The sequence below is a fragment of the Oryx dammah genome, unplaced genomic scaffold (genome assembly GCF_014754425.2).
Source record: "Oryx dammah isolate SB20612 unplaced genomic scaffold, SCBI_Odam_1.1 HiC_scaffold_23, whole genome shotgun sequence".
Taxonomy (NCBI): Eukaryota; Metazoa; Chordata; class Mammalia; order Artiodactyla; family Bovidae; genus Oryx; species Oryx dammah.
Genome location: NW_024070207.1, coordinates 90436631 through 90462414, shown reverse-complemented (window position 1 = coordinate 90462414; position 25784 = coordinate 90436631). Strand labels below are relative to the sequence as shown.

Sequence of the window (25784 nt, the reverse complement as noted above, 5' to 3'; positions counted from 1 at the left end):
GAAGTAAGAGCAAATATATAATGATCTCACACTGTTTCCTACCACATACATTTTAAAATTCGAGCAATTCCTTAACAGGATTAAAAAGCATCTGTTTTAAAACAATAGCCTAAACTTTCAGTACTATATTTAATTTAACTATGTGTCTACCACAATCAGGAACAGAAACAAAAATGCCCCTACCAACATCATGATTTAATATTTTTTTAGGCATCCTGGACAAGGTAAGAAGTACAAATATTAGCAAGAAAGACACAAAGGTGTCATTATAAGGAGACATAATAATGGCACAGGCAAATGCTGAAAAACTACGGATAAATAAAAGATTTTAACATAACCACAACTGAACCAAAAATACCCTTATGTACTAGCAATGCTGCTGTTGCTGCTAAGTCACTTCAGTCGTCTCCGACTCTGTGCAACCCCATAGACAGCCTGAAAATACAGTGGAAGGACAAAATAGGTTCACAATAAATAAAAAATAAAAAAATTACAAATAGTTTTAATGAAAACTCTGTGACCTAGATATAACTCTAAAAATATTTACTAAAATATATAGAACGTGACAAAAAATAGGACAGGTGAAGTATATTCTGGATAAACACACTGAAATAACATATTTCAAGTGGATATTTCATTGATGTCTTCCAAGGACTTGAAAAAATGATTCTAATTTCATCTGATAAAAATAAATAGGTCAGCCTATTAAGGATAATTATGAAAATTAAACATAATGTAAAAGACGTAACTCTCCCAGATTTTATACCTTACTATTATGCCTCAATTATTAAAAGTGTAACATCAGAGTAATAAGAAACATACTAATGTGTAGAAAAGAATAGATGGTCTGGAAATAGGCTCTATTGAAAAGATGAAGTTGAAAATGAACTCCCTTAGTCGTGTCTGACACTTTGCGACCCCATGGACTGTAGCCTACCAGGCTCCTCCGTCCATGGGATTTTCCAGACAAGAGTACTGGAGTGGATTGCCATTTCCTTCCCAGGGGATCTTCCTAACCCCGGGATAGAACCCAGGTCTCCCACATTGCAGGCAGACGCTTTACCATCTGAGCCACCAGGGAAATCTCTTACATATAGGAATTTAGCACATGATAAAAGAGGAGTCATATTACTAAGTTTAAAAAGTACTAATGTAGAAAAGTATCAATGTATATCTCCACCTAAAATAAATTATAACCCAAAATAAATACCAGACAGATTATAAGATTAAATATAACAAATCGGTTCCTTTTACCCTCCAAAAAACCAGTGTGTATGTGTCAAAGCCCTTAAAGAGAGGATGATCATTTCTGAGTTATGAAAAAAGAGAAAATTATGACAGAAAAATATTAAAATTTAAGTACAAAAATAAGTTACTTCAAAAATAAGTTACTAAAATACAAATTAAAAACAAGCAATATACAAATTAAAAATTGTAGGAAATATGACAAAAGTTTATTTCATTAAAAATTTCTAATTAATTTTTAAAAGATCCTAAAAAGAAATAAAAACAATTTAAAACATACCAGGGTCAATTTTAAAAAAGGAAAACATTCACTCAAAAATTATCAGATAACAACAAATTATTTGTGAGGCACTAGTTTTGTTTGTTTATATTAAATGAGCCTGGTAGGATTATTCATTACCTACAAGATTTTAAATTATTAAATTTATTCTGAGGTACTGTGACGCTATGAGGAGCCATTTTAAAATTCCTACACTTTGTCTAACTCCATTTTTGGGCAGGCAGTCCCGAAGAAACAAACCAAAATATGGAAACATATGGCGCAAGGATATTATTTGCAGCATCTTTTTTAATTATAGAAAAAAATTAGAGCGGGGAAATTACAGATCTAATAAGGGAAGGATTTGGTGAATTATGGCACATCCATGTATTCCATGGAATATTCTGAAGGCACTAGTATGTTTTTAAAAACGATGCAGCAGTAAGAGAAATGCTTTTAGGCTACAAAAAAACAGAGTGGGAAAAAAAAGGACTGAAATGATGATAGGCTACAATCATAACTACGTTTTCAAAACCATGTATGTTTAAACTATGTTTTTAAAAACCGTAATTACATTTTTTATTTTTTTTTAAAAATGAGGGTTAGAAAAGAAACAAAAAGCCAGCAATGGCTCCAATGGCGGCGGCTCCAATGGCGGCAGCTCCAATGGTAGGCTGCCTGGGACGCAGGATGTTGGGGGAGGAGCAGCTGTTGGGCGGAGGGAACAAACCTGAGGTAGAGGCAGAAAGGTGGGGGCCAGCTTGGGGGAGTGCTTCCGGTGGCCAGGGCTGGTGGGCGGGATGATCTGTGCCCTTCCCCCACCCTTCTCCAGCACTGGGTTCGGCCCGCTCTCCTGGACTCTGTCGGCCAAATGGACTTCTAGGCCACTAGGCCAGCTCAGGGGCGCCTCTGTGGGGTCCCTAAAACACCTTGTAGTCTTTTGGAGGGCTCTGATATTTCTCGAGGGCCTCATATTCCAAACCAAACGGAAGTGCTTTCTAGTCACCGGAAGTGGTTTGACACCCGGAAGTACGTCCGGGGGGCGGGAATTGGTCCGTGATCCGCGAGGTACGCTGTGGCTTCGGACGCCAAACCCCGCTTTCGGTGAATCTTGGATTTTTGTGACTTTTCCAAATACCTTTGAGATCACGAACTCAGTGGAAGAACCTTGACATCACTAGAACACTGAGAACTGGGACAGGCGAGTGAAAAAAAGGAGAGCAGAGCGGTCCCGAAGCCGCGGAAGCGGCGCAAGTTCAGCGATAAGGTAGGATCCCCCAGCAAACGTGGATCCTCTGGCGTCCCAGTGACGTGGCCCCCTCCAGCTGGCCAGCTTAGAACTCTATATTACCTCCCGGGGAGTCTAGCAGCCCCGAGGACCTAAAAGTCCAAAAGGACATTCTTGTGGCCTTCAAGCCGAGGTTTCCTGGGCCTCATCCTACCAGGGAATTCCTCCTCCTACCTCTCCCATTCCTTACACTCCGGTGTGGGTAGAAAAGCCTCCAAAGACTACTGATTCCGAGTACTTGAGGTTCTTCTCATCCTTGGAATCGCCTTAGCGCCATCCGCATTTGTTCTGCTAGCTTTCTAGAAGAAATGGCTTCTCTAAAGGATGCTAAGGTTAATCCCAAAAACAGTTCCTGTGACTCTGCAAACGCAGAATTTGCAGCCAGAGCTGACGGTCAGAATACTAAGACTGAAGAAGCAAATGGCGGACAGAGAAAGCAGGGTAGTCAGCAAGACCAAAGCTCATCAGTGGTCGACTTGAAGGCAATTCAGGGAGTCCCAGGACCATCAATGCCAGGAGAGGCTGCCGCTAGTACAAAAGGGAGTGCAGCGGAGCAGCCCAGCCCTGGAGAAAGTGGAGCCACCAGTATCCCCTTCTCTGGTCGTCACGGAAAAATGTCAGCCTCAGAGGTTGGAGTGGAGAATATAGAGATTGGAGGCGTCTGTGACAAAAGAATGATGATACAGCCTGAGCAGAAGCCACTTGGTGACCCAAAGTCATCCTTTTCTGAAAAAGGCTCTGCTGCCCAAAAATTTCCAGACAGCCATGACCATACTTCAGAAATCCCAAACCATCAAAATCGGGGTGTGGTGACTGAGCACCTTTCTTTAGGATGTGACTGGTCTGATTTGGGTGAGGCTCCTACATTGGGATTCCCTCAGGTAGAGGCAGCCTCACTCAGTGTGGCAGAAACTTCAAAGCCTCCATCCTTCACAACTGAGCAGATTACCTACTGGCCTAATTGGTACAGTGGCCCTTGGCATGACTCTGCCAGCTACTGGCTCAGCAGTTCCAGGCCTCCTTGCTACTCTTCCATGGGCCACAGCAGCAGCAGCAGCAGCATATACCCGGCTGGAAGAAGCACCCAGAGCTACTGGAGTGATTATTCCTCCAGTTTTCTAGCGTCCTCCTCAGACTGGTCCAGAGAGTTGATGGCATCAGAAGGTCAGTCTCTAAGTTCTCGTTCATTTCTTTTCTCTAAAGATTCAGAAACCAAGGTGAAGGAGGGGAGATGGCATCTCCAAGAGGAGATCCCACCACATCATCAGGGAGGCTATGCATATTATTCCCTGCCAAAGAGCCAGTGGGAACAAAGCCTAGAGTTGGGTTTCATTGATACCCACCTGCCAAAGTACCATTGGCAGCAAAGCCTAGAGGGTTTCATTGATACCTATTGTCACCTGGAAATGTTGTTTTCCAAGCTGTGTTTCAAAGGGACCTTTGGCAAGTTCAGAGAAGTTTATAGCTGCTCCTTCCCTAAGGAATTTCAAGGCTGCATCTCTGATTTCTCTGATCCTCGCACACTAAACAATGGTCTATGGAAGGAGATGTTGAAAGACGACATGACTTGGGGGGCCTTTGGCTGTCACCCCCATTTTGCAAGTTGCTACAATGACATCCAAGAAAGAAGCATTATGCAAGCCTTACGGCACCCCAAGGCTATAGCATATGGAGTAATTGGCTTAGATTATTCCTATAAGTGCAGCACACCTATCCCAGAGCAGCAGAAGATATTTGAGAAGCAGCTACAGCTGGCTGTGTCTCTAAAGAAGCCCATATTGCTTCACTGCCGAGAAGCCGACAGGGATCTGCTGGGCATCATGAAAAAACTTGTGCCCTCTGACTACAAGATCCATAGGCATTGCTTTATTGGTAGTTACCAAGTCATCGAGCCTCTTCTGAACTACTTCCCCAACATGTCCGTGGGCTTCACAGCAGTCCTGACCTACCCTTCCGCCTGGGAGACCCGGGATGCTCTGAAAAATATCCCGCTGGAGAGAATCCTCGTGGAAACCAGTTCTCCCTACTTCCTCCCAAATGGGGTTTCTAAAAGGTCTTGCCGGTATTGCCATCCAGGACTGGCCCTGCATACGATTGAAGAGATTGCCAAAATCAAAGATCAGCCGATCTCTAACACCTTGGTTACCATACGAAAGAACACTAGTCGCGTCTACAATATTTAAGCAGAGAGGGCACAGTCAGGAGTCTTCCAGAAAAGGGAGACCAGCATCCCGACAACATAAACATAGACTTGGTTTGAACTCTGCCTGTGTCCCAGGTCAAGGAGGTGTTTGGCAAGCCCATTGGAACAGAAGAAACCAGAACAGGATGTTCTCCTCAAAAGCTCTTCACAAGACTTCTGCTTCTGGCTGGTAGGGTGGGGTGCAATGGGATGGGAGGAGGGCTAAGGGGAACTATCCTTAACGTTATTAGGGGTTTTCTCCTAGCCCAATTGTGCCAGCATGATCCATAAAGAAGAAAGAGTTCCATAGGGTTCAAGTTTGCTAATCCAAATCCTTGTTCTCTGCAGCCTGTGTTTTTGAGCAATTGGTGACTAAAGTCACCCTCCTGTCTTAAAAAAAAGGGGGGGAGCAAGGAATGTTGAATTTTAGAAATGAGCTAGTGACTTGTTCTGTTTATTGCCAAAATATATTTATTATTATAGGAGTTCTATAATCCATATGGGTGGTTGTTAAATTCTTAAATTTGTCACTGTTCAACTTGCAATTTCTAAAGATAAACTAACAGTATCGTTTCATCTAAGAGAAAATCAGTTTAGATAAAAATGAGTTAATAGTCATAATAAGGGTGGGGGGGACTGTCGGGTAGCTTAGAATGACAGGAGCCAAACTGGTGGAATCTTAAAACCACTGAGATGGGTTTTGACTCTGAACTGAACTTTCTCACAACGCTTGGATAACTAAAGCTCTTCAGATAACCAGCATTTAATAGCAATTCTTCATTCAAATTGTTCTGATTCTTTACAAAGGCAAATGTATACCACTTAGAAAAATCATTCTCCAGAAGGGCAGAAACAGAGAAGAGCTTCAGCTGCCCACTTGGCAAACAGCAGTCCTCCTTGAGAAATTAAAATGAACCCACATTTTAGGGAAAACATTTGAATTAGGAAATTTAATTTTGCCAGCCAAAGCACATACTTAAGTCTAGGCGTCCCATTACTGGATGAGAAATTCCATTTTTAAAATGGAAAATCACTTTTGAAAACTAAATCAATGAAAAGAGGCCTAGCATACTCCAGACTTCTCTAGTTTCCTTTGTGCCTGTTTGGTTCTCAGTTCAGAAGTCTCCTCCACAGAGAAGCCTTCCCTGACCACCAATCTGTAAGTGTTCACCTCATCTAAGAGGAAAAAAAATCCTTGGTTTACTATTTTGATTTCATCCTAGCACTTAGCCCTGTTTAAGATTGTATTGTTAATATAATGTGTTCGTTGGTTATCTTCTCCACTAGGTTGTAAGTTTACATGCTTGTGATTCTCCTTCACACTGTACATACACCTGATGTTAGAAAAGTGCCTGGAATAGAGCAGGCACTCAGCAAAGATTTCTTGGAATAATGTGAATGAATAACTGACTTTATTAACAACTGGCAGTAAATGATAATATCTGAGCAAAGGGGCAGATACTAGTAAGAGAATAGAAAATTAAGCCATCCTAGTCTTGCACTCCTGTTTAATTTACAAGGCAAGGCAAGGCAAGGTTGAAAGGCCACATATACTCTGCCAGTAGATGTCATCGATAATAAAAGGAATAAATAAAAAAGATCAAGCCCTACCAGGAACTTGACAGTTCATATTTCCTATGAATAATACTGAGTATAGCATAGATTTCTTCTTTGCTGGGAATCTAGTCATTTGAGAAAAAGAAAGCTGTAGCTAAAGTGCTTCGCTTTCCTTAGAACAAAAGAAGTTGATGTAGTGTTAAAGGTGCGATTTAATTATATTTTGCAAGACAGAAAACATTGAAAAATTAAGCCAGTGTTTTGAGTTAGGAAGGTTTTTATTTTCCATTTAATGTATACTTTAGATAGACATTGTTCACAGTATGTCCCTCAACCCACTGGAGCCCTGAGCTTTTGATAAACAATTTTAGGAAAGAGGGTTTCATGGACACACATATTTGGTAAACAATGAGTTGTACAAAGTTTCTCAGATTTCTTTTTATCTCACATGTTCTGTGATATACCAACACGAGCCACAAATACCCAAAAAGGTGTTTCTTAAAGTTGTGCTGTGCTTAGTTTAGTTGCCAGTTGTGTCTTTGTGACCCCATGGACTGTAGCCCACCAGGCTCTTCTGACCATGGGGATTCTCCAGGCAAGAACACTGGAGTGGGTAGCCTATCCCGAAATGGCAACCCACTGCAGTATACTTGCCTGGAAAATCCCATGGACAGAGGAGCCTGGTGGGCTACAGTCCATGGGGTTTCAAAGAGTTGGACACAACTGAGCACACATGCATGCACAGCACAATTCAGTGAGCTCAAGTTCTTTAGAAACACAAGCTTGGGAAACAGCCTTAGTCACACTCTTGCTGTTGTGATGCCCTTATCACACTTTATACAAATCTCTACTCATGACATTCTAACATCCTCTTTCATTTACCTTTCTCACAGCATAAGATCTGTGGAGAACACAGAGTCATCAATCTGATCCTAGCAAAGTGACATTACCAAGTGGGCACTTTAAAAACAAGTGTAAATGAATGTTTGCATTTGTAAGCACAAAATCAGTAAGACAAATAGGATATACACATATTAAAGTTCTGTTCCAAAAAAAAAAAAATCTCCTTTTTACATGGAGAAAATACTTTTCTTAACCTGCTCATCTCCCTCTACATTTTTGATGACAAATGCATAGACTATACTCTGCAGTGTTCCTAACATGTGAGAGCCTTGCCATTATTTCTTTAGGAATGGAAGTGAGCAATAGTCTTTTCTGAGTGTAGTATATCCAGAGTGGCAGAAGTCAAAAATCACAATCTTCCTTTTACTTATTTCATGAAAGCAGTAACAAACACTTTATCTGTTAATGTTACTAGTTAAAAATTAAAAGGAAAAAAGGCAAGAAAGAAACAAAAAAATAATGATAAACAAGGGGGAAAAGAAAACACAAAAAAAACCCCACAAAACAAAAACAAACATCATGATCCAGATGCGCAAAATTTGAGCAGTTTATAAGTCGTTTTCATTAAAGTCATAGATAGTTCATTGAATTGCAGAGATTGATTATTTAGCATTCATGTTTGTATGGCACTTGGTTTGTCTACTGTCCTGTTCTGGAAGTTCAGAGAGCCATGAAGGTAGCCAGGGATCTAGAATTTCAATTTGTCATAAGTGGTCCCTGGGCCATCAGTCAGTCTGGAGTCACCAGGTCTCTCATGCCCATTAATGGGCTGGGCTCTCTGAACCTTGGCAGTCCTTCCACACTACACATCAATATTTTACTTCACTTAACTTTTAGAAAGGCAGTTATTTCTATCTTTAACGCTCAAAAGGAACAAATTGCCCACTTTGTCTTGGGAGATGGGAGGATTCTGTTTCTTCAGCTGGTCTTTATCTGACATCAAAATGAGTACCTGCTTATTGTGGAATTTTTGAGACTACTAAAGAGCACATACGGGGAAAAAAAGTTAAGAATCCTACTACTAGTAAACAGTTTAACAACTGAAGTAGCTCTCTAGAGGTTTCCCCTAACATTTCCATAGTTTTGGCCAGTTCCAGCATTGTACTCCTTGAGTCAGCTTTACTAATTAGTATTTACTATAAAATTCATTTTGTGTCATAATTAGCATAAGCAGTTCATTAAATGCATTATTTTGTGTATTATGGTTTGCTTCCCTGAGCAGCAAACTAGAAGTGTGTTAATTCTGTTGTATGTTTTTAAGACTCAACTCTTTGATCTCTTGTTCAGATCTTTTCTGCTTACTGATTTATAAAATGCTGCTTTTAAGTTTTGTTTTTTCCTTCAGTTCTTGGGTATCTGTTTTTTTGGTACTTTCTTCTAATGCCTTAAGTTTAATTTGGGGGGGAAAGACAAAGTATTAAATACCACAGATTTGCTTTAATTATAACTCTGCTATATTGATAGGATTTTTTATTTTAATGATGTTTATTTTCCCACTAAAAATTAATACATATGCATTACACAAATATGAAAATAGGAACAGAAAGAAGTATAGGATATTTCCACTACCCCAAACCGTTTTATTAATGTCTTTTCTTAACATAATTGTGATTCTATGTCAAATTACATATACTTTCTAAAAAATTGTATTTTCCTTATTATGTCAAATTATATATATATATATTTTTTAAATGCATATGTTTTCATGCCTGTACTCACTGAAGATTTATATGCCATAAAATCCCACCACCAATCTATATACAGTGTTCATATGTATGTTGATTAAGCAGAGTTAAAGAAAGAATATTTACAGGTCCAAGAGATTTCCATTCTATTCATTATTGTTTTTAATTTGTAAAGAATTGTCAGTTCAAGTGTTAATTCAAAAAATTAACATCTATTGGAACAATGCCCTTGAATGGACAAAAATAATGGTATTCTTTTCTTTTTATATCCCTATCTTGCATTTGTCATTTTACTGTTTATTGTGCTTTTATCTTTCAATAAACATTTAAAATATTTACAATCTGTTTTCAACTTTATTTATATTTTGTAATTTACTCATAAGTTTGTTTCCATTGCTTACCATTAACCCTTTTATTTTATGACTTCCCCCAAGGTTGAACCATTTAATTTGCTTTATGATTGGCTGGAGTTCAAGCAACTTTCTCAGGAAAAGACTGTGGGTGGCATGTTTATGAGAAATCATATATCTGAGAAAATCTTTCTGCTGCTTTCATTAATAGTACCTTGGCTGAGTCTAGAACTTTTGGGTCACAGACATTTTCCTCTAAAAGTTAGAGACAGTGCTTCACTGTCTCCTGGCATTTAATTTGCATAGCATTCTGATGTCAACTTCTCTTTATTTGGAGGGTTAAACTACTTTTTCTCTCAGGATGTCAGGTAATTTCTTTGCTTTGCCCTTGAAATTAACATAAAAAAATATCAGACTATATCTGCTTATTGGTCTCTCTTTTATTTTCTCTGGTACACACTAAGCATTGAGTCTATATAGATCTGTGACTTTTTATAGCTGAGAAAGTTGGTTTTATTATTTTCTTATAGCATGCTTAATTGATTTGATTGCTTTTAATCTAGCTTTTAATTCTTTAGGAGCAACTGTCTATATTATTGGAGAAGGCACTGGCGCCCCACCCCAGTACTCTTGCCTGGAAAATCCCATGGACAGAGGAGCCTGGTGGGCTGCTGTCCATGGAGTTGCTAAGACTTGGACACAACTGAGCGACTTCACTTTCACTTTTCACTTTCATGCATTGGGGAAGGAAATGGCAACCCACTCCAGTGTTCTTGCCTAGAGAATCCCAGGGACGGGGGATCCTGGTGGGCTGCCGTCTATGGGGTCGCACAGAGGCGGACACGACTGAAGCGACTTAGCAGCAGCATCAGTCTATATTATAGGAGCTCCACCTTTTGTGCAGTCTTTCATTACCTATCTCACTGCTCTCATATCTGACCTTTTCCTCTGCATTCTGGGAGAATTTCTCAAGTTTGCCTCTTCCATATCATTTTCTCCAGTTTCTTTTCTTTTCTTTTCTTTCTTTTTTTTTTTTTTTTTACTATATATAGTGCTTTTTAGTTTCTTCACATTTCTTCCTCCTTTAGTGAACTCCCTTTGCCTTTTCACCTACGGGCTCATTCAGCAATATTTTAAATGTATTCTCTTGTTCTCTTTTCTCCTTCTAACCTTCACTTCAGTTTGCTTTAACCACTTTGTTTCATATGCTTCTTTCCACTTAATAGGAAGCACAAAGCAAATTATCAAAAATATTCATTTTCTTATGGAAAACATCTTTTTAAAATAAATATTTCTCTTCCTCTGCCCCTTAAATACTATGTTCTCCATTTATGTTACAGAGCCTTTTCAGAAACCTTCTGTTGGGTTTCTTTGTTCATTCTTGAATAAAGAGCAGTGTATCCAGACTGATGTTTTTCTAAATCTAGGGTGGGCAGGTCTTCTTTCCTTCCTTCACTGCCAGTTCCAATGTTCTGATTCCTCCTGTCAGTGGGAAGCTGGTTGATAGAAATTCATACACAGCCTATTAAAAGAAGCAGGGGCCATGGAGAGTCCCTGCAGGAAAAACTTCAGGTTTTTCCATGCAAACATTTTATAAATTGACCCGACTTCCACTCTGGGAACAGAGTGTGTAGCCAGTCCATGTTCACTGCCTGCCGCATCAGAGCAAAGCCCTAATGCAGGGATTGCTTTTTCCCTGCAGTGTGACTATTACTCAGTGGGCCTCCTAGTAACACTCTAAATCCATCAATAGCTATGAAAGTAAGCCCAGTGGAAGTCCCTACAGATTGTCAGAACCCCCCAACTCCATTCTTGTCACTTCCTTAGGAAGTGAAATTTCACACTGGTTTTGGTATAATTCTTCAAAATGACGTCACCTGCACTGTATCCCCTGGAAATTCTTCACCATTTGCAGCATGAAGATGGAACTTCTCCCTGGCCTCCAACACTATTATGGACTCTCCACTGCTTGTCAGCCTTTTGGCTAAGATGAAGTGTGACTTCTCCATATTTAAAAATTTTCCAGTAATTTTATTTGGGATTGTGAAGATGGAGATGTTCATCTAAATATCAATGCCCAAGTTATAACCTCACACCAAATTCTCATTTTTTCCTCATTTCTTTTTTGATAAATTTATGTTCCTATGGATACTGTGTTCAAATAGGCATATCTTGTTTTAGAAAATCCAAGTTATACAAATCTGAATCTCATTTAGCTGAACATAAGAGATGGTCAATAAAGGTAAATTCAATAACTAAATAAAAATACAAACTAGAGAAAGATAATTCCTAGAAATTTTTATATGATAAAAAATAATCATAAATCAATTTATGCTCCAATTTTTTTTTGGTCTGATGGGATTTATTTTTTTAATAAAAATTTATTTTAATTGGAGGCCAATTACTTTACAATATTGTTTTGGTTTTGCCATATATTGACATGAATCCGCCATGGATGTACATGTGTTCCCCATCCTGAACGCCCTTCCCACCTCCCTCCCTATACCATCCCTCTGGGTCATCCCAGTGCACCAGCCCTGAGCACCCTGTATCATGCTTTGAACCTGGACTGGCGATTCATTTCACATATGATAATATACATGTTTCAATGCCATTCTCCCAAATCATCCCACCTTCACCCTCTCCCACAGAGTCCAGAACACTTCTATACATCTGTGTCTCTTTTGCTGTCTCACACACAGGGTTATCATTACCATTTTTCTAAATTCGATATATATGCATTATTATACTGTATTGGTGTTTTTCTTTCTGGCTGACTTCACTCTGTATAATAGGCTCCAGTTTCATCCACCTCATTAGAACTGATTCAAATGTATTCTTTTTAATGGTGGAGTAATACTCCATTGTGTATATGTACCACAGCTTGCTTATCCATTCGTCTGCTGATGGACATCTAGGTTGCTTCCATGTCCTAGCTATTGTAAACAGTGCTATGATGAACATTGGCATACACGTATCTCTTTCAATTCTGGTTTCCTTGGTGTGTATGTCCAGCAGTGGGATTGCTGGGTCATATGGCAGTTCTAATTACAGTTTTTTTTTAAGGAATCTCCACACTGTTCTTCATAGTGGCTGTACTAGTTTGCATTCCCACCAACAGTGTAAGAGGGTTCCATTTTCTCCACATCCTCTCCAGCATTTGTTGCTTGTAGACTTTTGGGTAGCAGCCATTCTGACTGGCGTGAAATGGTACCTCATTGCGGTTTTGATTTGCATTTCTCTGATAATGACTGATGTTGAGCATCTTTTCATGTGTTTGTTAGCCATCTGTATGTCTTCTTTGGAGAAATGTTTATTTCTTTGCCAATTTTTTGATTGGGTCATTTATTTTTCTGGAATTGAGCTACAGAAGTTGCTTGTATATTTTTGAGATTAATTCTTTGTCACTTGCTTGGTTTGCTATTATTTTCTCCCATTCTGAAGGCTGTCTTTTCACCTTGCTTATAGTTTCCTTTGTTGTGCAGAAGCTTTTAATTTTAATTATGTCCCATTTGTTTATTTTTGCTTTTATTTCCAGTGTTCTGAGAGTTGGGTCATAGACGATCCTGCTGTGATTTATGTCGGAGAGTGTTTTGACTATGTTCTCCTCTAGGAGTTTTATAGTTTCTGTTCTTACATTTAGATCTTTAATCCATTTTGAGTTTATTTTTGTGTATGGTGTTAGAAAGTGTTCTACTTTCATTCTTTTACAAGCGGTTGACCAGTTTTCCCAGCACCACTTGTTAAAGAGATTGTCTTTGCTCCATTGTATATTCTTGCCTCCTTTGTCAAAGATGAGGTGTCTATAGGTGCATGGATTTATCTCTGGGCTTTCTATGTTGTTCCATTAATCTATATTTCTACCTTTGTGCCAGTACCATTCTCTCTTGATGACTGTGGCTTTGTAGTAGAGCCTGAAGTCAGGCAGGTTGCTTCCTCCAGTTCCATTCTTCTTTCTCAAGATTGCTTTGGCTATTCGAGGTTTTTTTGTATTTCCATACAGATTGTGAAATTATTTGTTCTAGCTCTGTGAAAAATACCATTGGTAGCTTGATAGGGATTGCATTGAATCTATAGATTGCTTTGGGTAGTATACTCATTTTCACTATATTGATTTTTCCAAGCCATGAACACGGTATATTTCTCCATCTGTTAGTGTCCTCTTTGATTTCTTTCACCAGTGTTTTATAGTTTTCTATATATAGGTCGTTTGTTTCTTTAGGTAGATTTATTCCTAAGTATTTTATTCTTTTCGTTGCAATCATGAATGGAATTCTTTCCTTAATTTCTTTTTCTATTTTCTCAGTATTAGTGTATAGGAATGCAAGGGATTTTTGTGTGTTGATTTTATATCCTGCAACTTTACTATATTCATTGATTAGCTCTAGTAATTTTCTGGTGTAGTCTTTAGGGTTCTCTATGTAGAGGATCATGTCATCTGCAAACAGGGAGAGTTTTACTTCTTTTCCAATCTGGATTCCTTTTATTTCTGTTTCTGCTCTGATTGCTGTGGCCAAAACTTCCAAAACTATGTTGAATAGTAGTGGTGAGAGTGGGCACCCTTGTCTTGTTCCTGACTTTAGGGGAAATGCTTTCAATTTTTCACCATTGAGGATAATGTTTGCTGTGGGTTTGTCAAGTATAGCTTTTATTATGTTGAGGTATGTTCCTTCTATTCCTGCTTTCTGGAGGGTTTTTTATCATAAATGGATGTTGAATTTTGTCAAAGGCCTTCTCTGCACCTATTGAGATAATCATATGGTTTTTATTTTTCAATTTGTTAATGTGGTGTGTTACATTGATTGATTAGCAGATACTGAAGAATCCTTGCATCCCTGGGACCAAAGCCCACTTGGTCATGGTGTATGATCTTTTTAATGTGTTGTTGAATTCTGTTTGCTAGAATTTTGTTTAAGGATTTTTGCATCTATGTTCATCAGTGATACTGGCTTGTAGTTTTCTTTTTTGTGGCATCTTTGTCAGGTTTTGGTATTAGGGTGATGGTGGCCTCATAGAATGAGTTTGGCGGTTTACCTTCCTCTGCAATTTTCTGGAAGAGTTTGAGTAGGATAGGTGTTAGCTCTTCTCTAAGTTTTCGGTAGAATTCAGCTGTGAAGCCGTCTGGTCCTGGGCTTTTGTTTGCTGGAAGATTTCTGATTACAGTTTCAATTTCCGTGCTTTTGATGGGTCTCTTAAGATTTTCTATTTCTTCCTGGTTCAGTTTTGGAAAGTTGTACTTTTCTAAGAATTTGTCCATTTCTTCCAAGTTGTCCATTTTCTTGCCATATAGTTGCTGATAGTAGTCTCTTATGATCCTTTGTATTTCTGTGTTGTCTGTTGTGATCTCTCCATTCTCATTTCTAATTTTATTGATTTTTCTCCCTTTGTTTCTTGATGAGTCTGGCTAATGGTTTGTCAATTTTATTTATCTTTCAAAGTACCAGCTTTTGGCTTTGTTGATCTTTGCCATGGTCTCTCTTGTTTCTTTTGCATTTATTTCTGCCCTAATTTTAAAGATTTCTTTCCTTCTACTAACCCTGGGGTTCTTCATTTCTTCCTTTTCTAGTTGCTTTAGGTGTAGAGTTAGGTTATTTATTTGACTTTTTTCTTGTTTCTTGAGGTATGCCTGTATTGCTATGAACCTTCCCCTTAGCACTGCTTTTACAGTGTCCCACAGGTTTGGGGTTGTTGTATTTTCATTTTCATTCACTTCTATGCATATTTTGATTTCTTTTTTATTTCTTCTGTGATTTGTTGGTTACTCAGCAGCGTGTTGTTCAGCCTCCATATGTTGGAATTTTTAATAGTTTTTCTCCTGTAATTGAGATCTAATCTTACTGCATTGTGGTCAAAAAACATGCTTGGGATGTTTTCAATTTTTTTCAATTTACTAAGGCTAGATTTATGGCCCAGGATGTGATCTATCCTGGAGAAGTTTCCATGTGCACTTGAGAAAAAGGTGAAATTCATTGTTTTGGGGTGAAATGTCCTATAGATATCAATTAGGTCTAACTGGTCTGTTGTATCATTTAAAGTTTGTGTTTCCTTGTTAATTTTAATTTTCTGTTTAGTTGATCTATCCATAGGTATGAGTGGGGTATTAACATCTCCCACTATAATTGTTATTGTTAATTTCCCCTTTCATACTTGTTAGCATTTGTCCTACATATTGTGGTGCTCCTATGTTGGGTGCATATATATTTATAATTGTTATATCTTCTTCTTGGATTGATCCTTTAATCATTATGTAGTGGCCTTCTTTGTCTCTTTTCACAGCTTTTGTTTTAAAGTCTATTTTATCTGATATGAGTATTGCTACTCCTGCTTTCTTTTGGTCTCTATTTGCTTGGAATATCTTTTTCCACTCTTCACTTTCAGTCTGTATGCATCCCTTGTTTTGAGGTGGGTCTCTTGTAGACAACACATATAGGGGTCTTGTTTTTGTATCCATTCAGCCAGTCTTTGTCTTTTGGTTGGGGCATTCAACCCGTTTACATTTAAGGTAATTACTGATAAGTATATCCCATTGCTATTTACTTTATTGTTTTGGGTTCAAGTTTATACACCCTTTCTGTGTTTCCTGTCTAGAGAAAATACTTTATCATCTGTTGGAGAGCTGGTTTGGTGGTGCTTTTGCTTGTCTGTAAAGCTTTTGATTTCTCCTTCATATTTGAATGAGTTCCTTGCTGGGTACAGTAATCTGGGTTGTAGGTTTTTCTCTTTCATCACTTTAAGCATATCCTGCCATTCCCTTCTAGCCTGAGGAGTTTCTATTGAAAGATCAGCTGTTATCCTTATGGGAATCCCCTTGTGTGTTATTTGTTGTTTTTCCCTTGCTGCTTTTAATATTTGTTCTTTGTGTTTGATCTTTGTTAATTTGATTAATATGTGTCTTGGGGTGTTTTGCTTTGGGTTTATCCTGTTTGGGACTCTGGGTTTCTTGGACTTTGGTGGCTATTTCCTTCCCCATTTTAGGAGAGTTTTCAACTATTATCTCAAGTATTTTTTCATGGTCTTTTTTTTGTCTTCTTCTGGGATTCCTATGGTTTGAATGTTGGGGTGTTTAACATTGTCCCAGAGGTCTCTGAGATCGTCCTCATTTCTTTTAATTCATTTTCCTTTTTCCTCTCTGATTGACTTATTTCTACCATTCTGTCTTCTACCTCACTCATCCTATCTTCTGCCTCCGTTATTCTACTGTTGGTTCCCTCCAGAGTGTTTTTGATCTCATTTATTGCATTATTCATTATATATTGACTCTTTTTAATTTATTCTAGGTCCTTGTTAGACTTCCCTGGTGGCTCAGATGGTAAAGCGTCTGCCTACAATGTGGGAATCCCAGGGTCAAACTCTGGGTTGGGAAGATCTCCTGGGGAAGGAAATGGTAACCCACTCCAGTATTCTTGCCTGGAAAATCCCATGGATGGAGGAGCCTGGTAGGCTACAGTCCAGGGGGTTGCAGAGATTCGGACACGACTAAGCGACTTCACTTCTTAGGTTCTTGTTAAACTTTTCTTGCATCTTCTCAATCCTTGTCTCCAGGCTATTTATCTGTAACTCCATTTTGTTTTCAAGATTTTGGATCATTTTCACTATCATTATTTGGAATTCTTTATCAGGTAGAATCCCTATCTCTTCCTCTTTTGTTTGGTTTGCCGAGCATTTATCCTGTTCCTTTACCTTCTGGGCATTTCTCTGCCTTTTCATCTTGTTTATATTGCTGTGTTTGGTGTGGCCTTTCAGTATTCTGGCAGTTTGTGGGGTTCTCTTTATTGTGGAGTTTCCTTGCTGTGGGTGGGGTTGGACAGGTGGCTTGTCAAGGTTTCCTGGTTAGGGAAGCTTGTGTTGGTGTTCTGGTGGGTGGAGCTGGATTTCTTCTCTCTGGAGTGCAATGAAGTGTCCAGTAATGAGTTATGAGATGTCAGTGGGTTTGGTGTGACTTTGGGTGGCCTGTATATTGAAGCAAAGGGTTATGTTCCTGTGTTGCTGGAGACTTTGCGTGGTGTCTTGCTCTGGAACTTGTTAGCCCTTGGGTGGTGCTTGGTTTCAGTGTAGGTATGGAGGCATTTGATGAGCTCCTATCGATTAATGTTCCCTGGAGTCAGGAGTTCTCTGATGTCCTCAGGATTTGGAGTTAAGCCTTCTGCCTCTGGTTTTCAGTCTTATTCTTACAGTAGCCTCAAGACTTCTCCATCTGTCACTTCCAGGGTGGTTCCCTCTGTTTTAGCTTCTTTTGTTTGCTAGTCTCTTCAGTGTCTAATTTCCACCCTGACACAAGGGGGCGGTGGTGGACACTTTCTTAGGCTTACTTGTTTGGTCCTGCTGTGGGGAGGGAGGAACACTGCAAACAAGTATCACTGGTGTGTGTGGGGAGTGCTCACAGTGTCTCGGCCACACTGGGTTTACCCCCACTCACGGTGTGTGTGCTTTCCCTTTCTACACTGCTTAGGCTCTAAGTTGCTCTGCTGGGAACTATCTGAGGCCAGCCCTGGGTTGTATGCACTTCCCAGGCCTAAGCTGCTCAGGTTCAGGTTCTTGGGTATTCCTCAAAGGCGCAGACTTGGTTGGGCCTGCGTTTTGTGCCCTTCCCAGGTCCGAGCAGCTCAGGTGACCAGGTGTTTGGCAAGCGTGGTCGCTGCAACTTATCAACCTCCCCTGTCCCTGCCACTCAGTTTTCTGGGTGTACAACCGACACACCTTCTCAGGTGGATGTCGACCATCCAGAATCCCAAGAAGTCTTGGTTAGCAATGAAGCTTGCTTGCAGTTTGGTATGGGATGCCTCTCTGGGGCCGTGATTGCGCCCTTCTGGCTCTGGCTGCCCTCACCTGCCTGTCTCCAGTGGGGGATGGGCCAGTCCGCAGCCAGCTAGCTCTGCTCAGTCCTTTGTTCTGTGAGCTGGCCTGGAGGTATCTTAGGTTAGGGCTTTTCGCTGGAGAGCTATCCCACAGTCTGGTTTGCTATCTCAAGTTAGTTTCCTCAGATTGCCCATGGGGCATTCAGGCCCAGTCCTTACTCTAAGCAATACAGCCTGTGCCTCCTTGCCCAGTCCCCACTTGCTAGTGGCGGATGCGGGCATCTGAGCTGCTTCTCCACTTGGAGTTACCACTGGGCATGTAATCTATGGGTTTTAATTATTTATTTATTTTTTCTCCCAGTTATGTTGCCCTCTGAGGTTCCAAGGCTTGCCACAGACCTGGCAGTGAAAGTGTTTCCTGGTGTTTGGAAACTTCTCTCTTTTTTAAGACTTCCTTCCTGGGACGGATCTCCGTCCCTACCTCTTTTGTCTCTCTTTTTATCTTTTATATTTTTTCCTACCTCCTTTTGAAGACAGTGGGCTGCTTTTCTGGGTGCCCGATGTCCTCTGCCAGCATTCAGAAGTTGTTTTGTGGAATTTACTCAGCGTTCAAATGTTCTTTTGATGAATTTGTAGGGGAGAAAGTGGTCTCCCTGTCCTGTTCCTCCACCATCTTAGGACCGCCCTATGGTCTGATTTTCTTGACTAAATATAGGGTGGGTTTAAAATGAAATGCATCTACATGGACAGGATAAGCCTTCATCAAACTTATTTTTACTTGTTTGTTTCTTCCTGAGACCTGATTTTATGGTGCATAAGGGGGAAAAGGGGGAGAAAAATATGGTGGAGGAGTAGGTGGAGGTGGAGTACATCTCCCTCCTCAGATACATCAGAAATACACCTTCAGACACAGAAGTGCATGCAGAATAGAAGCTGAGAGTGGACAAGAGTACCTGACCAGTGGAAAAGAATATACAGAACCATGCAAAACTTGGTAGGATGAAGAAACTGGGGAAAAACAGGAGTGTTAGTACAAAGGGACCTGCCCTCAGCGGGTGGGGGAACTGAAGCAGGGGTCCGATCCCCAAATTGGGGCAGTTGTCTGAGTCAGAGGAGAAACATTTAAGGCTGAGAGTGAAACAGCTGATCTGTGGCACCCTAAATGGAATGAGAATCAGACAGTCCTTTATACAGGTCTCCTGGAAGGGGCAGTGGCTGGGAGCTGGAGTTTAGGGATTGTGGAACAATCCCAGGGCAAGGGCTGCTGTTGACTGTGGAGAGATGGATCTAGAGGATGTGAGGGAGGAGTTCATGGTGGGAAATGCCTGTGGAGGAAAGCCAGGCACACATGGAAGCAAGGCCATACTACTAAGTCACGCATAGTGGGTGGAGCTATCACCATAGCCTCTCTCCCCACCCAGGCCAGCATCTGCAGTTGAACAATAGAGAGGCTGGCCCATCAAATGCCTGATGCAGCGAACTGCAGAGTAGGACCCGACTGAGGGTGACCCTTTAAGTGCCTGGTGCGCCAATCTACAGAGTAGGACCCCAGCCAGGGGGGCCCCTCTATGTGCCTGAATGGGCAGAGCTATGGAGAAAGACTGGCCAAAGAGGCCTTTTGATCAACAGCTACAAAAGACTGGAAAAAAGACTCATAGGGCCATAACACCTGTGTCAGAGGCAGTCCGTGTCCCTGCACACTTGGTGCCGCTAGGGTCCCCACAAGCCAAGCAGCTGTACCAACTTCACGCTTAACTCTCACTGGGCCAGAGCTACCACAGGCAAAAAAATGTCTTGCATCTATGAGTGTAGGGTCACTTTGGTCAGGTCCAACTCTGTATAACCCTGTAGGCTGTGGCCTGCCAGACTTCTCTATCAGAGAAGGGGTTCTCCAGACAAGAATACTGGAGTGTATTGGCTAATACTGGTTACCATACCTTTCTAGAGCACTATATTTCCTACTGCCCTAGCTGCCAACACTCCCTGAGTACCTGGTTCCGCCAGAACCCCTGCAACCCAAGCAGCTGCACCACCTCCAAATATGGCCCTCATGGGCAAATCCAAGTCCTCCAAGGCAGCCCCAGGAGCAAACACCAGTGGACGACCCATATCCAGAGGTGGAAACTGAAACTCAGGGGCAGTGTGGCTAAGAAAGAAGACCCAAAATCTTCCCACCAGCTGTACAAGCTGCAGATTAAATCCACACAATCAACTAAGCAGACTCTGTGTCTATGGAATATATAAAAGGCCAATGAGAGTTCCCACAAAAGAAAACGCACTAGCTCTGATAACTGTAGACAATGGAGGCAGGAACACATAGGAGTAGGACCAGACTAGAATCTGAGCTGCCTCCATAGCAGGTCCAGAGATCAGCAGAGTGTTGGAGAGCATCCTAGAGAGTTAAGATGGACTGTGACTCCCAGCGAGGGAAAGGACTGACAGCAATGACTCAAGAAAAACATTTATTATCCTTATTTTTTGGCTTGTTCTATAAATTCTTTCAGATTTTTTTTTCTTTTCTTCCCCCTCTGTTGTTGGAGATTTTATTGGCATGAAGAAATCCAATTAAGTTTTTGAGCTTTTTTTTTCTCAGTCACATTTTTTATTGTCATAAACCTCTGCCTCTATGTTGGGCTTTTGCAGTTCTGTGGAGTTTTCCTCATTTTTTCTTTTCTCTTTTTTAATTTTAGTTTTTAATGTTTAAACCTATTATTTTTTCTACATTTATTCCTTTGTTTGCTTTTTCCTACTGTTCTTTACCCCTTGCAATTAATCTTTAATGTATATAAATCTACTTTACCTCTATTTAAATTGCATGTCTGTCCTTTCTTTCTTTTCTTTCTCTCCTTTCCTCTCAACATATTTGTTAGTTTTATTTTCATTATTTATTCCCTAATTGGCACCTTGCTTTAGTTTTGTTTTCCAGTTTGTGCTCTAATTAGTTTTGTTCTGGTAGATATAATTTTTGCTTTCCTTTGTTCGCTGGGTCAATCTATTGTACTTTATATTTGTTGGACTGTTTTGATTTTGCCTAGGGGTATATATGTATATGTGTATATTCAGTCACACTTTCTATTACTATTATAAGCCTCTGCCTGTACATTGGGCTTCTGCAGTTCTGTGGAATTTTCTCTTTTTTTTCTTTTCTTTTTTCTTTCTTTTTCTGTTTTTTTCTTTTCCCTTTTTTATAATTTTAATTTTTTAAACCTATTATATTTTTCTACATTTATTCCTTTGTTTACCTTTCCTACTGTTCTTTTCCACTGAGAGTTAATCTTTAATGTATAAATCTTCATCTACCTCTATTTAACTTTGCATATCTATTCTTTCTTTTATTTCCTTCTTTCCTTTCCTCTTAACATATTTATTAGATTTGTTTTCATTGCTTTATTTTCCACTTGGCACCTTGCTTTAGTTTTGTTTACCAGTTTGTGCTTAAGTCAGTTTTGTTCTTAACTGGTACATATAATTTTTGATTTCCTTTGTTTGCTGGGTCAGTCTACTGTACTTTATTTTTGTTGGACTGTTTTCAGTTTGATCATGGGTGTATATGTAAATGTGTAAATTCCATTATTTTAATTATTATCTGCCTGATTTTGTAACTGCCATTTGTCTGGGATTCATCTTTGGTTTCTCATTTTTTGATATTTGTTTTAATCTCACTTAATGCCATAAGAAACCGCTTGTGGAATCTTCATTCCTGACCAGAGATCAAGCCTTGAGCTTTTGGAGTGGGAGCACTGACTCCAAGACCCTAGACTACCAGAGAACTAACACTAGGGAGTATCAAATAGTGAGAACTCACACAAAGGAAACCACTTGAATACAAGACCCAGCATCACCCAGCCACCAGTTGACCCTGTGCAGGACACCTCATCTAAAGAACAAAACGAAAATACAAACCCAATCATCAGCAGACAGGATTACCACCTCACTCAGCCTTGCCCATCAGAGGAAAAACAAACATAGGAACAAAAACTCAGCACAAATCTCATCCTATAGAAAGCTCACACAAACCACTGGACCAACTTGAGGAGAGCAGAAACCAAAAGGAAAAAAGAATTCAACCTTCTTCAAGGAAAGAATTCAACTTTCCTTCAAGCCTGGGAAAAGAAGACCTCAAACACAATAACTAAACAAATAATGAAAAGGCAGAGAAATACTACACAAATGAAGGAACAAACTAGAAACACCAAAGTCCAAATAAATGAAGAGGAAATAGGCAAATTACCTGAAAAAGACTTCAGAATAATAATAGTAAAGATGATCAAAAACCTTGCAAACAAAATGGAGAAAATGTAAGAATCAATTAACAAAGACCTAAAGAATTAAAGAATAAATACACAGAGACAAACAACATAATTACTGAAAGTAAAAATACTCTAGAAGGAATCAATAGCAGAATATCTGAAACAGAAGAATGAATTAGTGAGCTGGAAGATAAAATGGTGGAAATAACTTCTGAAGAGCAGAATAAAGTAAAAAGAATGAAAAGAGCTGAAGACAGTCTCAGAGACCTCTGGACCATATCAAATGCACCAACATTTGAATTATAGGGGTCCTAGGAGAAGAAGAGAAAAAGAAAGTGTATGAGAAAATTTTTGAAGAAATTATAGTTGAAAATTTCCCCAACATGGAAAAGGAAATAGTGAATCAAGTCCAAGAGGCACAAAGAGTCCCATACAGGATAAACCCAAGGAGAAACACACCAAGACACATACTAATCAAACTAACAAAGACTAAACACAAAGAATATTAAAAGCAGCAAGGGAGAAGCAACAAGTAACATACAAAGGAAACCCCATACACTTAACAGCTGATCTTTCAGCAGAAACTCTGCAGGCCAAAAGGGAATGTCAGGATATATTTAAAGTACTGAAAGGGAAAAATCTACAATCAAGATTACTATACCCAGCAAGGATCTCATTCAAAATTGATGGAGAAATAAAAAGCTTTTCAGACAAGCAAAAGTTAAGAGAATTCAGTACCACCAAACCAGCTTTACAACAAATTTTAAAGGGATATATGTGTATATATATATATATATAGTCAAGAAATATAACCAAAGAAAAAAGACCTACAAAATCAACCCCAAACTATTAGAAAATGGCAATAGTAACATATATACCAATAATTACTTTAAATGTAAATGGATTAAATGCTCCAACCAAAAGACACAGATGCTGAATGGATATAAAAACAAGACCCATATATATGCTGTCTACAAGAAACCCACTTCAGACCTCTAGACACACATAGACTGAAAAGTGAGAGGATGGAAAAAATATATTCCATGCAAACAGGAAACAAAAGAAAGATGGAGTAGCAATCCTCATATCAGACAAAATAGACCTTAAAGATTACAAGAGATAAGGAAGGACACTACATAATAATCAAGGCATCATTCCAAGAGGAAGGAAGACATAACAATCATAAATATCTATGTACCCAACATAGGAGCACCTCAATACATAAGACAAACACTAACAGACATAAAAGGAGAAATTGACAGTAACACAATAATAGTAGGAGATTTTAACACCTCACTCACACCAATGGACAGATCAAAACAGAAAATTAATAAGGACACACAAGTCTTAACTGATATATTAGATGAGATGGTTGTCATTGATATCTTCGGACATTCCATCCAAATGCAGATGGAATATACCTTCTTCTCAAGTGCACACGGGACACTTTCCAGGATAGACTACATCTTAGGTAACAAATCAAACCGGCAAATTTATGAAAATTGAAATTGTATCAAGCATCTTCTCCAAGCACAATGCTATGAGACTAGATATCAATTACAAGGGAAAAAAAGTGTAAGAAACACAAACACATGAAGACTAAACAACACGTTTCTAAATAACCAACAGGTTACTGAAGAAATCAAAAGGGAAATTAAAAATTCTAGAAACAAATGACAATGAAAACACAACAACTCATAACCTATAGGATGCAGCAAAAGCAGTTCTAAAAGGGAAGTTTATAGCAATACAATCCTACCTCAAGAGACAAGAAAAATATCAAACAGACAACCTAACTTTACACCTAAAACAACTGGAAAAAGAAGAACAAAAATCCCCCAAAATTAGTAGAAGGAAAGAAATCATAAAGATCCAAGCAGAAATAAATGAAAAAGAAATGAAAGAAACAATAGTAAAGATTAATAAAACTAAAAGCTGGTTCTTTGAGAAGATAAACAAAATTGACAAGCCTTTAGTCAGACTCATCAAGAACAAAAGAGAGACGAATCAAATGAACAACATTAGAGATGAAAAAGGAGAGGTTACAGCAGACAATGCAGAAATACAAAGGATCATAAGAAACTATTATGAACAAATCTATGGCAATAAAATGGATAACCTGGAAGAAATGTACAGATTCTTAGAAAATTTCAGTCTTCCAAGACTGAACCAGGAAGAAATAGAAATTATGAACAACCCAATTGCAAGCACTGAAATAGAAGCTATGATTTAAAAAAATCTCCCCCAAAACAAAATCCTAGGACCAGATGGCTTTACAGGAGCTATCCAACATTTAGAGAAGAGCTAATGCCTATCTTTCTAAAACTCCTTTTTAAAAATTGTGGAGGAAGGAACACTTCCAAATTCATTCTATGATGCCACCATCACCCTGACACCAAAACCAGACAAAGACAACACACAAAAAGAAAACTACAGGCCAGTATCACTGATGAACATACATGCAAAAATCCTCAACAAAATTTTAGCAAAGAGAATTCAGCAACACATCAAAAAGCTCATATACCATAATCAAGTTGGGTCTATTCCAGGATGCAAAGATTCTTCAATATACAGAAATCAGTCAGTGTGATACACCATATTAACAAATTGAAAGATAAAAACCATATGATCATCTCAATAGATGCAGAAAAAGCCTTTGACAAAATTAAGCATCCATTTATTATTAAAACTCTTCAAAAAAAATGGGCATAGAAGGAACCTACCTCAACATAGTAAAGGCCATATATGATAAACCTACAACAAACATTATTCTCAATGGTGAAAAACTGAAAGCATTCCCCCTAAGATGAGGAACAAGACAAGGGTATCCACTTTTGCCACTATTATTCAACATAGTTCTGGAAATCCTAGCTACAGCAGAGAAGAGAAAGAAATAAAATGAGTCCAGATTGGAAAAGAAGAAGTAAAGCTATCACTGTTTGCAGATGACATGATATTGTACATAGAAAACCCTAAAGATAGTATCAGAAAATTACTAGAGCTAATCAGTGAATTCAGTAAAGTTGCAGAATACAAAATCAATACACGGAAACCACTTGCATGTCTACATACTAACAATGAAAAATCAGAAAGAGAAATTAAGGAATCAATCTCATTCACCATTGTAACAAAAGAATTAAATATCTAGGAATAAACCTACCTAAGGAGACAAAAGAACTGTACACATAAAATTATAAGACACTAATGAAAGAAATCAAAGATGACATAAACAGATGGAGAGATATTTCATCTTCCTGGGTAGGAAGAATC

The 25784-nt window shown here is 39.1% G+C and overlaps 2 protein-coding genes across 2 annotated transcripts in view; one reads left to right on the top strand and one right to left on the bottom strand.

Annotated features, from left to right (window-relative positions):
• The window catches only part of EFHC2 (EF-hand domain containing 2), a 220788-nt gene that overhangs the window by 142734 nt on the left and 52270 nt on the right, over positions 1–25784 (bottom strand). The gene's annotated exons all lie outside the window — the stretch shown is intronic.
• On the top strand, positions 3101–4975 carry LOC120882485 (putative deoxyribonuclease TATDN2). The gene is made up of 2 exons (XM_040266502.1): positions 3101–4118; positions 4167–4975. Exons 1-2 carry the CDS (start codon positions 3101–3103, stop codon positions 4973–4975), a joined length of 1827 nt encoding a protein of 608 aa, XP_040122436.1.